Source organism: Chaetura pelagica, unplaced genomic scaffold, assembly GCF_000747805.2.
Source record: "Chaetura pelagica isolate M959 unplaced genomic scaffold, ChaPel_1.0 scaffold356, whole genome shotgun sequence".
Classification (NCBI taxonomy): Eukaryota; Metazoa; Chordata; class Aves; order Apodiformes; family Apodidae; genus Chaetura; species Chaetura pelagica.
In genome coordinates, this window is record NW_009953964.1 from 961,078 (window position 1) to 973,555 (window position 12,478).

At 41.6% G+C, this 12,478-nt stretch overlaps 1 protein-coding gene across 1 annotated transcript in view; it reads left to right on the plus strand.

Annotated features, from left to right (window-relative positions):
• Positions 1–12,478, plus strand: part of SLIT3 (slit homolog 3 (Drosophila)) — a 485,523-nt gene that overhangs the window by 459,898 nt on the left and 13,147 nt on the right. Inside the window, exon 32 of the mRNA XM_010001942.1 lies at positions 1,636–1,766. Coding sequence (XP_010000244.1) covers positions 1,636–1,766 — 131 coding nt within the window. The remainder of the gene's footprint in view (positions 1–1,635; positions 1,767–12,478) is intronic.

Sequence of the window (12,478 nt, forward strand, 5' to 3'; positions counted from 1 at the left end):
GGCAATGGAAAATAGGTATCCAAGGTGCCATGCTACTATTGTAATCTTTGTGGTTGTGGGTCAAATTATTATTAAGATTATTTTTATTATTTTTATTCACACTAAACTGACCTAACAGATTTTTTTTATTATTTTTGTTCCACTTAATGTCCCAACGTAAATGAGGGAATAATTTCTAGCTTTATATGTTTTCTAATGAAGAGGTGTGTGGAGCACATACATGACATGATACGTCTCATCCTTAGGCCACTGATTGTCAATCTGGGCTGTTTCTGTGCTAGATTCACCCTGAAAATTTGGTTGTAGCAAGGTGGGAGTTGGTGTCCAAAGTAACAAGGGATAGAACAAGAGTAAATGGCCTCAAGTTGTGCCAGAGGAGTGAGGGTTTGCTTGTTGCAGTTTGGTTGTAATTAACATACCAATGTCAAGACATGGGAAACAGAACTGAATTTCCATGGTAGGGATAGATTTTTCAAGGATGGTTCCTGCAAAGTTTATTTTAATGAAAAAAATCTGTAATTAGTATTGATCTGTTCTTGAAAATTTACCTTTTCTTTCTTCATATATGTTTGAAACTCCAGTTTTTCTTAAAAATCTCCCTTTGCTTACTATCACAAGAGATTCTAAAATATGGACACTCTAAAATATGGCTCCCAAAGGTTCCAAATACTGTAGGTCAACTTTAAAGCTGAAAATCTGGACATTGCCTTTTCAAGTGTACAAAACAAGTTACATTAGCCATAGCTTGAAGAATAAAAGGGATTATTACAGAAAGCACATGCTGATGATGTTCTCACTTCTTGTTTCCCAAACTGAATATTATTCTTGCATCCATTAATTAATCACTAGTGAATTGATTACTAAGCAAGAAATCTCAAGAAATATGTACTGTGAAAATGTCAGGCAGGTTGTATCAAAAAATTCCATCTTGTCTCTTTTTTTTTTTTTTTTGTTTCTCCCCCTTCTTTTGTCATATTTTGAGAGCTGGAGACTGGGGAAGTGGAGTCCTTGTTTTTTGATTCAGTGTACAAGAATTTTTTTTTCCTTCACGTACATCAAAGCAAGAGGGACAAGGGCTACTCTATTCTTCCTGGCCCTCTAAATGTCCCATCTGAAACCAGCATAACTTGCTAGTAACTTGGATTGAGTGAAGAATTCATGCTTATGCTAAATCTGAGGACAGATCCTTTTTTCCGTCTTTGTGATCATAGAAAGTCTGTGAACAGATCAGCACCTGCTGAAATTTGTTTATTTGTTATTGTGACACACTCCTGCTACTGCCAGAGTTGATTTTCTAAACCTCCACTTCAAGCTAGGGTAGTAGCTGAGAAATAAATTCATCTGTCACCAAAAATACAGCAACAGTCTATTGACAGGGATCAAATAAATTGCACCTTTCACCTCCTGAAAACTGGTTCTCATCTGAAACAAAGGAGACCTGATTGTGTATGAGTCCACTCAATGTCCCCGAGACCTTTTTGTGTCTCATGGCCCTTGCTCTTGTCGATGCTCATATATATGATTTATTAAATAATATTTTAATTGCAGATATTATTTTGGTATTAATTTTAATACAGGTTTAATTAATTTTTAATAATTCTCAAGCAACTTTGTCTGGTTATTAATGTTTCATAGGTAGCAACAGACAAGGACAATGGGATCTTATTATACAAAGGAGACAACGATCCTTTGGCTCTGGAGTTGTACCAAGGACACGTGAGGCTCATCTACGACACGCTGAACTCTCCACCTACCACAGTATACAGGTAAAGAGCTAAGCTTTACCAAGAGAGCTGATTTCCAAACCAGATAGAGAGGTAGGAATTTTCTAAAATGCAAATGGGAGAAGAACCTTTTCTTTACTTCACTGTATCTCTTTTGTGTATGTTGTTAAATAAGAAAATCAGAACAAAGACTTAGCTACAGGCTTCATGGTTAAAAATAGGCATTTATTGGCAATACCAGTGATACCATGTCCTACTGTGACTGTAGAAATATGTTGTGCTGATGTAAGATGTGCTGCTTATGTCTTCTGCTGCTCCCTTAGCAGCCCCCTCTCTGGGTTAACTCTCTTTGGATTACTTTTAAGCGCTGTTTCTCCAGTTTGTTCTGTGTAAACATGCAGTTGTGACCACATGGAGCCCTTTTGGGTTTGGTGTGGTTTCATGGCATTGTGGATGCAGAAAAGCTGCTTTTCCCAGCCCACCTCACTCTTTAAGGAAGAGCATCTTGTTAGCACAAGTGAAAGGATGTCATCAGATATCACTAGTCAGAGTGTTCCTTGTACATTTTTTTGACAGTTTTTTCAGCACTTGGTGAAACTTGAAACATGAGTCTTCCATGCTTCCAGAGGAGCACGGTAGCTGTGAAGAGCTTTAAGGGGAATGGTGATTTGTTTAGGAAAATGAGAAAATTCTCTCTGTATAAATGCAAATTGGATAATGCCAGTGCACACGTGCCACTAGGAAGAGCAATCGCTTGTCCTCTGTAGGAATGAAACAAGTAGTTTTCACCAGCTGGATAGATGTGAAAATTTTCCCTGTGTGTGGCTGCTAATCTTAATTGATTTCATGTCAGTGCAAAGCTGAAGTTATTTGTTTTAGGCTACTAATTAGAACACAGGGAAAAGCTCATGATGTGTGGGCAGCACAGGGGGTGTTGATGGGTGTGGATGCTTGCTCTCCGTTGTCAAGGGCCGAGCGGTGCGGTGACAAGAGCTGTTGCAACCACAGTTTAGGGACCTGGCTAAGCTGCTGGAGGTGGTGAGCAGCAATGTCCTCATTATTCCTGCGCCCTTCATATTGATCAAGGAGGAGGTCTCCATTCAGACTGACACCTCATTACCATAAGATTAATGGTCTGTTCACTACATTTTGTACTGTGTGATCAGTTGAGATGGGAAAGAAGCTGCTTAATACAATGCCCTTTCTGAAATGTCACCCTAATCTTTTATTAGTTTAAGGAGTGGAGCAAAATGGGATTAGCATGGAGCTTGATGGGAAAAGATTAGGTCGATTGAGAAAAACTGTAGCTAAAGAATGTCCAAAAGGGCCTCTAAATAGATTAAAATACTTGTTTTCCTTAAGGGCGGAGGAAAGGAGAGGAAACCCACCTCTCTACTTAAGGGTAGAAGGCATGAGTGGAACTAGTTTGACCTCCCTAAATATCTTGTTTGACTTTTAGCGAAGGTGTAAGCTCTGGCTAACACGTGACTTCCAGCTTGGCGCCAAGTTTTGACAGGGAAACACCAAACAATGGAAAATCCTGCATTTCCTTTAGTAGCTTGGACAATGGTCAATCACTTCTGTTATTCAGCCACTGGCCATAATTTCTAAGTTTTGTTGGTAATACCTCTGGGTGATTTAGAGGCTCTCTCCAGGGAAATGAATGTTTTTATACCTGGTACTGGATCCCATGAGTTTATCTGTATTTTTAATTATATTGTCTCCTAACTTGCATTTTGATGAAATGAATAGCTGATTCAGTGTGATGCATTTTACCTAAACTTTAAGAAATTTGGAACTCTTCTTCAACTTCTACAATTTCTCGTGGTTTTTTTTTTAAAAAAAAGATTACTCAGAGCACCTGAAACATTCAGCATTTGGTTTTTCCATTGCCTGCTACTTGCTGCCTTGTTTAGATGCCTCATTTAAATCTCAATCTTAGCAGAGTGGACTACTTGCCTTTGAGAAGCTCTACTGAAACACTATAAGATTAATTTTCACAGGCAATATCAGGCAGTGTTGTCCTCCAAATGGTCCACTCCTTGGAAGAGATGAGCAGTGCATTGGCTCTTGTTTTTCCTCAGAAAAATCTGCCAAAAGGAGGCCTTAAAATACTGTTTGGTGGGAACTGTGCCAGCTACAGCTGCAGGAAATCTGTAAATGACCCCATCCTGTGTTGTAACTGAGATGTTTTGCTGGCTATTTCAGGTGTTCCCATGATGGGATGTGGGAAGTCATTGGCAAGCCATGTTGTCCATAATTCTTCATCAGAATCTCCATGATAAGGTTTATTAATAGTACTTAAGAACATTAAAATTAGCAAAGTACTTGGCTAATACATGTAATATCCTGTAGGGATAAGATAAAACCTCTTGTCAGACAGGAAGCCAGCACTGAGTAAAGCATCCTTGGTGGTGGCTTTCAGTAGTGTTCAGCAGAAGGATTCTGAGAGGATGAAGTACAAAACGTGTTGCAAAAATTCCCCAGCCCCTTAGCATACAGCCAGGGTTTGTGCCTGTAAGGCAGGTTGTCTCTGGCTGTTGGAGTGGACCTGTTTCTATACCTTAGTTGCTCCTTCGAGCAGGGTTCAGAAGAACTGCAGAACAAAGTTAGTCTGCAAAAGCCCAAGATTAACTCACTGTACATTCAGATTTGCTTTACATGTTCTCATTTCAGCGTTACATTTGGATAGAAAGGTTGGCACTGGAGTTTTCCTCTAGTCAGATAAAGGTCAGCAAATGTCCAATGGAAAAGACTACCTAAAATCCGTTGTCATTTATCATCAAGTTAAAAAGAAATACAATTAAGGCATGATTATGCAATGATTGAACTTGCCCTTTTAAAAGAAAAGCTGACTGGTCTGTCACTGGAACTCCTCACTTTTAAGCTGAAGAATAATGGGATCCATTTTTTCAAGTAGAATTCTACTTGAAAAAATGGATCTTCTGTATGATGTTCCTATTTGTTGTTTCTTTTATTCTATTTAATTATTCTGAGGAAGCATAAGTGAGAACAGAAATCTGTTTCTGAGTGCTTTACTGACCTCCTGGTTTTAGCACTGAGAGTGGCTCTTCCATGCCATGACAGTGTTTAGTACTGAGCCAACAGTGACTTCTTAATACAATGCAACCCTTACACAGCTACCATACCTTAATTTAAAGACAGCAACTGATGAGGAATGTGCTGCTTTTATTTACCACCATGCTCCAATGGTTGAAAGCTTGAATTAGCAAAGATAATGTAATTCTGTAGTTTCAACATTAAGCCATTGACACTGGGATCTGTTTAACTGCATTCTATAGGGAGAGCTTCCTATTTTCAGTCTTTTTTCCTACATCTTTTCCATACTTTCAGTTTTTTTCTGATAGGTTTTATGGTACTACACACTCCTATTGATTTGGATGCTAAATTAATTTTTCCTAATAGAAATGTAAAATAGAAATTTGACACAAACTATTGATGTGATTTCCTCCAGAGTTCCCAGATTGCCATATTGCATACAGACTGTCATATCTGGTACAGAGCAAGATGCATACACTATTGGTATAATTTTCCCGCAGGCTTCCTGACAGCAGTGAGATTACAGAGCAAGATGCAGACACTATTGGTATAAAATCACATTTTCCCGCAGGCTTCCTGACAGCAGTGAGAAAGGAGGCAGTTAAGAAAATACAAGAATTAATTGTATCTGTCTTTCTGCAGAGCTCACATTCAAATTACATTACAATTCCTTTTAGAAGTATTCTTGCATAATATTTTTTCCAAAATGTTACATCATTAAAAATATGTCTTATAGATTGTATCATGCAGTTCTCATGGTCTGGCTAATTCTTGCAGAGCAGAGATGGATCTTCCTGTGGTTAAAGCAAATGGCCTGAAATAAGGGAGCTTAAATTCTTACTGGATCTGCCTCATGTGTGATGACTGAGGGATGAAAAATGAAATCTGGCTGTCTGTGCACAAAAAGTACAGAAATACACAGAAAATAGAAAAAGTGTTTCAGAAATGTGCTGTGAGTCTCTGGAAGGTGAGATTCCTTCTCCCTCTAGGCTGTGGAGCAGGACAAAGCTCTTATCCCAGATGTATTTACAAACTCCCTGTGCTGCTCCACATCACTCAGCCTCTGCCCATGGTGGCTGGAGGCTGGGAGCAGCCTGTGCAACCACCGGCTCTCATCATCCAACAACAGGTTCCTGGCCATGCTGCTCCAAAGAACTGAACTTGGAAGTACTCAAGGATTTTTGTCCTCTACTCAGATTTCATAGACTTAGTTGTGCTTCTGGTACTGAGGTTGAACAGTTGCTTTGGTGATGGAAGAATTTTCACACCTTCCAAAAACTATGAGATGGGATTTTTGTGTAATTGCCTCTCTGTAGCTGCAATTGCTTATCTGTAAAAAAAAGCCCAGCAGCTTCACCACTAATTCACTGCCTTTGTAGAGAGGAATTATTCTTAGGATCATTATTAGAGCTTGTCAAACCCAGTTTCCACCAAAAGTCTCTTTGCAGAGCTCACTGCATGACTGGTTCTTTCCTTTCTAATACCTTCACAGTCTGCAGCTTGTGCTGTGCCTGTCCCTGGTGGGGTTCCTGTTTGATACTTCTGGATGGTCTCTAAAGTGATTGTTTTTCAGAGGTTTCTATGAGACATAACTAAGCTCTTGACAATTCTGTATATTTGAAATTAATTTTATTATCTTGATCACATACTCTTGTTTTTTCAGGTACTCCTTAGGGACTTTGCATCAAACATAATGAAAGAAACTGGTATTAATCTCTGAACTGCACAGTAAAAGTTATGAAATTTGAATGTGCTTGTACATCTTGCAAGAGCCCAGGCAAAGAATAATTATTTTTTGCCTTTATGAAGGACTCTGGTGTATTTGAATGGGATAAAAAAGCCCATGTTAGTTCTCATCAAACTACAAATATTGCATTTCCCTAGTTTTTCTTGGATTTTTGTGTAGTAGGACAGTGAAAATAGAAGGCCAAGACCTTAAAATGTCAACTTTTATCATTAGGTTCAGAATCAAATATTTACTTTCATGAAATTCAGAAACTTTCTTCTGCTGAGATGAAGCTTAAGAAGGGTAAAGCTTTGTCCTTCAGGCTGCCTGAGGACTTAGCAGGCAAATTCTTGCTAAGCTGAACTATTTTTTTTTCTTTAGAAATCTCCTTGGTATCTCTTGCAAGAATTACAGGTTCTCATCTCCCCTCTCTCTCTCCTTGCCTCTGTCTACCTCATTCCCCTCAGTGTAATGTCTGAGTAACCAGAAACCCTGTGCTGCAGACCCAGAGCTTTATTTGTAACCTTACACGTTTCAGAGTGAGATGTTTTACCAGAAGGCAGCAAAACCTTTCACAAAGCAGGTTGGCATTGGTGTGTGTGTGTGTACCAGGGACAGGAAGGTAGAAAAAGGCCATCTAATGCCACTTGCCCCATGTTAGTGACAGAAACAGAAGTAACATTTTCTGACTTCCAGGTCATCATCTTCAGGGCCTAAAATCTGGGGCTACTGGTCTAAGCTGCAGGCAGATGTCCCCTGCCAGCAGCAGCAGGGCTGCACCAGCACACCTGGGCACTGCCAGCCTGCAGGGGCTGCTGACTTGCCCAAAGACCCATGCCTGAGGCAGGGGCATGCATGGCTTTATCTTCGTCGTCAGCACTAGCCATTGAGCTGAGGAGAACTAGACTGTATTGGAGAACTAGACTGTATTGGACACTTGATAAGATTATGCCTAAAGATGGAAAGCAGACCCATCCATTATGACATACAGGCTTTTTGTAGTATAGAGTGTTGGCCATTCAGAAGTATTTTCAATAGCACCAAGAAGGAAGATGTTTGCTTTTGGAAGCTTGCTGAGCTCTAGAAGTAGCTCAGTGCCTTGCAGGTACTCATGTTGACAGTAGTCTTGTGTTTATATAAAAATGGTGAAGCCAAAAGTTGTTATTTACAGTGATTTGACTATGACTAAAAATAATGTAGCTCTATCAGCAAAAGAAAATGGCTGATGAAAATGCAGAAACCAATGTTATAAATTAAGATTTTTTCCTGTTAAAATCAGTAGCTGGGTTGAGTTTTATCCAGTTCAGTTCAAGCCTTAAAACTGCCCAGCAAAGCCCAAAGTAATTGTGAAATAAGAACTATATCTTCCACCCCATCAGATAACCTGATTTAGTCATTAGTTGGTCTGTAACATGGTCACACTATTGCTTTTGAGAGCATCAGTGACACCATCACAGTGCTCGTGGCAACTCCTGAGCCTTTGTAAATTAGTGCCCATGTGAGCCCACCTTCTGAGCAGTCAGTTTGGCTTCTGCATGTTGAAATCATGCTTTTGTGCTGAACTCTTTCCAGTGAGTAATTGGGAGAAAGGTGTGCAAAAGTGTTTTAAAACGTATTTTCTTGCTATAGCACAGGCCATTACTTCAGTATTGGCAAAGCTGGTTAATACTGATTACATCAGAGTAAGGTTGAAGTATTCTTGTAATATACAATGATGGAATAAACATAATCATAGTCAAAATTACTTTATAAATTTCCCATGCACTAATGCCTTGCTCATGTCTTGAATTGTGAAGATTTTGCATTACAACAAAATGTAGCAAGCTAATGTAACATGTTTATTTTTTTCTGCCTGTAAATTTCTTGTAACCATGATGACTAACACAAAGTTCAGATGTGTACTACGTGTGGTAGATTTATATATCCTTCATACCAAGCACCAGGCTCTGGAGTCAATTGGTACAGTCTGTTAGAAATGCATGCAGAGCTGGCACTGAGGGTGATCACAGAGGTGCAGCATGGCTCTGTGCACAATTCTTTCAGTGCTTCTTCCCCATATAGAAATGTGACCCACAGCTCTGCTTTTGCCAGCATGCCCCAGTGCTGCTGGAAAAGGTGGGTTTGGCACCTGCTAGTCTGGTTTGTCAAATAGCAGCAGATCTTGTTTATTTTTGTGGGGGGAGAGGAACACATCTGTAGGTAAATTGCTACAAATGAGGTGGAAACAATTTCATTTCCTGGCCATTCATCAGGTTTTTAAATAGAAACAGCTTCCCCCCCCCCCCCCCCCCCCCCCCCCCCCAGGGATTAGCCTCCAATTTCAGATAAAACCCATCATTGTGTCTGTCATTCTAATTGGAAGCACTTCTAACTCTATTCTGTAGTGGCACTGGTCCCTGCTGCTAAATGGTAGATGCCTTTGTATTTTCCAGAGCAGAAAAGGGGATAGATACTGTAAAATATTGCCCCTGGTGACATGGGTCTGTGAAGACACTTGACAGATTTCCTCATCAGAGCCTGAGATTTAATATCCAGTTGAATGGCAGAGATGTTTTGTATGGTTTGATACAGCACTAAACTGTAAGCCTGAGCACCCTGCTCTGTTCCCAGTGCTGGGGGAGCAGGGGGCTGTGCCACAAAACTCGACCCACACAGCCCCGCCGCGCCACTGCTGCTGTGCCAGGGCCTGCCTTCCTCTGCACTGTTTGCAGTGTCACCTCTTTAAGGATAACTGGTTGAAGGAATAGCGTTTCAGAATCTGTTTGTGATTGTTTTTACACTCAGCATTTACTGGGTTTGTTATTGTCTATGCTGCATGTTACAGTAAAGACCCTGAGAGAGGGACACTGTGAGAACTCCCTGAAAATAAAGTGTTTACCCTGGCCATGAATCTGACCCTTTTATGAATAACCTAGGGAAAGGGGTCAGGATTGTGTTAACTGCACGTTGCAGAGGTATAAAAAAGGTCCTTGCTTTTCCCTCAGAAGGTCTGTAACACAATAACTTTCACTGTTGGCAGGGGTACTGCAGCAATTGAATTATGACTGGAAATTAGATATGCATAGCCTGGCCAAACGATCATTAAGGGAGATACGGTAATCAGCTGCTGGTGTTTAAGGGCTGTAAACACCAAGAAGAGAAAGATGGTTTATTTGGGTGGTCTACAGAGTTGTAAGTAGGAGAAAAGGTATAAAACCAAGCATATGAAAATGGAAGTATCAAAGAAAAAAGAAATCTTAACGTCGAGTGCTCTCAGCCTAGGAGACCTAACACTCGAGTCATGCAAAACAGGACTGAACAGACAAAAGGGAGTATATTTTAAGCTGAAAGTGAATTTGAGTGTTTTAATATATTTCTTTCACCTCTTATTTCCCTAGCCTTGTGTTTCATTAGCATTTTTCATACTTCTTTTTTCTCAACATGTGGTTTTTATTTGGCTTCTGAAGATGATGGTGCTTGAAGTGATGTGTTATTGTAGAGGCAGCACAAACGCGACTGCAATTACGATTTTTGCCTTTGTTGCCATGGAGAAGTTTAAATCTATTTTGGGCAAAAGACTGATTATAACTGGAACTAAGGGCAGGAAGTAACTGTAGCTTGGTAAGGTGAAAAACCATCACCATTGATACCTGAAGTCAGCCTTGCACAGTATGAGTTTCACAGCTCCCAATCCCCAACATCTCAATGCAATTCCCTGCAGTTCTCACCTTGCGTTCCTTGATTTTGGTACCTCTTCTCTGGTGCCTGCCCTCTCATGTGTTGTGAACTCCTCGTAAGCTCTTCTTGGACATGTATTTCTGGTTATTCTCTTCTACTGCAAATGTTTTCAAATATTATCTAAGTTCAGCATTCTCCACGGCCTTCACTCCCCAGTCACTTGTGTTTGCTTTGTTCTGCGCTTCAAGTGAAGGCACATCCCCATTAAGACAGAGGTCAGGAGAATCTGGAGACTTTAGCTAATGAATTTATGTCCTCATTTGCATAATTGATGGTTATACATTTCCTCAGTGACATGGTTTGCTGTGATGCTTAAAGCTATTTTTGTTCTTGACTTCTCTGCCCTGCTGTTCCCTGCTGGCTACCACTAAAGGTACATTACATGTCAGCGTAAAAAATAACCCCAAAGCCCAAATTTTACAAGTTTGAATGGAATACTGCAATCCTTCAGTGCATTTCTGTTCACTGGCATATTTACAGTGGCTCAGCTCTACATGTCTCATGGGTTTTAGAGCAAGGGGAGTCTGTGTTTATAATATCAGTGTGTGCTTGAGGCTGGACTAGAGGGGAAAGAAAATATAGGAGAGAGAAGAGAAATAGATAAAAAATGAGTGGAAATCAGTTCCTTCGTATATTCCCTGAGAGATTATGTTTAACGCACATACCTTTGCCTTCATTTCTTTGTGTTCTGGAGTGTAAGCCCTTGGCAAAGGCTGTGTCCATGGCTTGTGTCCAGTCCCCTGCACTGTGGGTCCACAGGCTCATCTTGCTGGAACTGCTGTGACAGATGAGGCCCAGTTCCCTCTGATACAGAATTGCAATGACTCCTCCATAGAGCCCTCTCCCCTGGCCTTGCTTCCCTGGGAGGGCAGCTCCACGCTTCCTGCCTCAGCACAGAAGGAACAGAAGGTGCCAGACCCAGGGCCTTCTCACAGGCTTTGGAAGCTGAGCTCTCCCACATGCCCAGTATTTTCCTCTTTTCCCTTGGCCGATCGGATCAGGTGCCATAGCAAGCTCTCAGGGAGACCCATGAAAGGTTAGGATAACCTTGATGAAAATAATGTAACGGATGGTGCAAAACAGGTCAGCTGCGCTATGAGAAGATGAGTGTAATGAAGAAAGGTGAGGAGTGCTGCTGGTTGGGGAGCAGCAAGTGTGACCCCTTTGCAGAGGCAGGGCATGGTGGGACAGCAGCTTCCTCTCCTCAGCACCAGGGAATTCCCGGGCCAGCCAGCTCCAGCTGGGATCTGTTCCCTGTCCCACTGATCCAGAGGAATCCTCCTGCTGACCCTCAGCATTTGGCTCAGCATTTTGCAGTGCTTCCTTTCCCCCAGGATACGTACTTTGGGGCATGAGGAGTGATTACACTCGGGAGGGAATTGAAATGGTTTCTCAGTATCAAGTCTGCAACACGACTGAAGTGAGGGTCCTGTAGAGACTGTGAGCGCAGCCTGTGCAATGTCTGACGAGACGGGCCCTCCCCAGGCTGCTGGCTGCCGGACGAGAAGAATTCCTGGATCCCAAAGAGTCTCTTCACTTTCCATAAAACTGGCCTCTTGGTTCCTTTTGCTACTTGCTTTTTAGCAAGTTTAATTATTAAATTATTGGAAATCCTTGCTTGCACGTCAAACGGTTACACTTCAAACATAATTTGTCCCTTTTTTTAGTACAAAAATGTATTGTAAAGTCTGGAATAGCCAATGGTGGTGGCTCAGAGCACTGCAGTTGGAAATTAGCTAAAAATTCATTCCTGTCTTCTCTGATAGCTTGGAAAAATCTCAAAATCTGGGACTTGGTCTGTTAGTGCCCTGGAGAAAAGCAGTTGGCTCAAATCTAGCAGCCCTCTGGCTTCTTCCTTTAGCTCCTTTCCCCTCTCCCTTGCTGTGCTCAGACACATTATTTTAATTTAACCATACTGCAGGAAAACCTTTGCAGCAGGGAAGGCGTTGGGTTGTGTCAAGTCAGCTGTCAGGTGTGTGACACGGCGAAATCTGTTTCAGCAAAGGAACTCTTTGTGGTGAGGCAAAATAAAGCAGCCGTAGCAGCTCCGAGCAGTTCTCCTGATCCAGTACCTGGGTGGGGAAGCAGTGCCAGGCAGGGCTGGGCGTGAGGGCTGAGCTGAGGGCTGAGCTGAGGGCTGAGCTCAGGGCTGAGCTGAGCTGAGGGCTGAGCTGAGGGCTGAGCTGAGGGCTGAGCTGAGGGCTGAGCTGAGGGGTGAGCTGAGGGGTGGGCTGAGGGCAGGGGTGAGGTG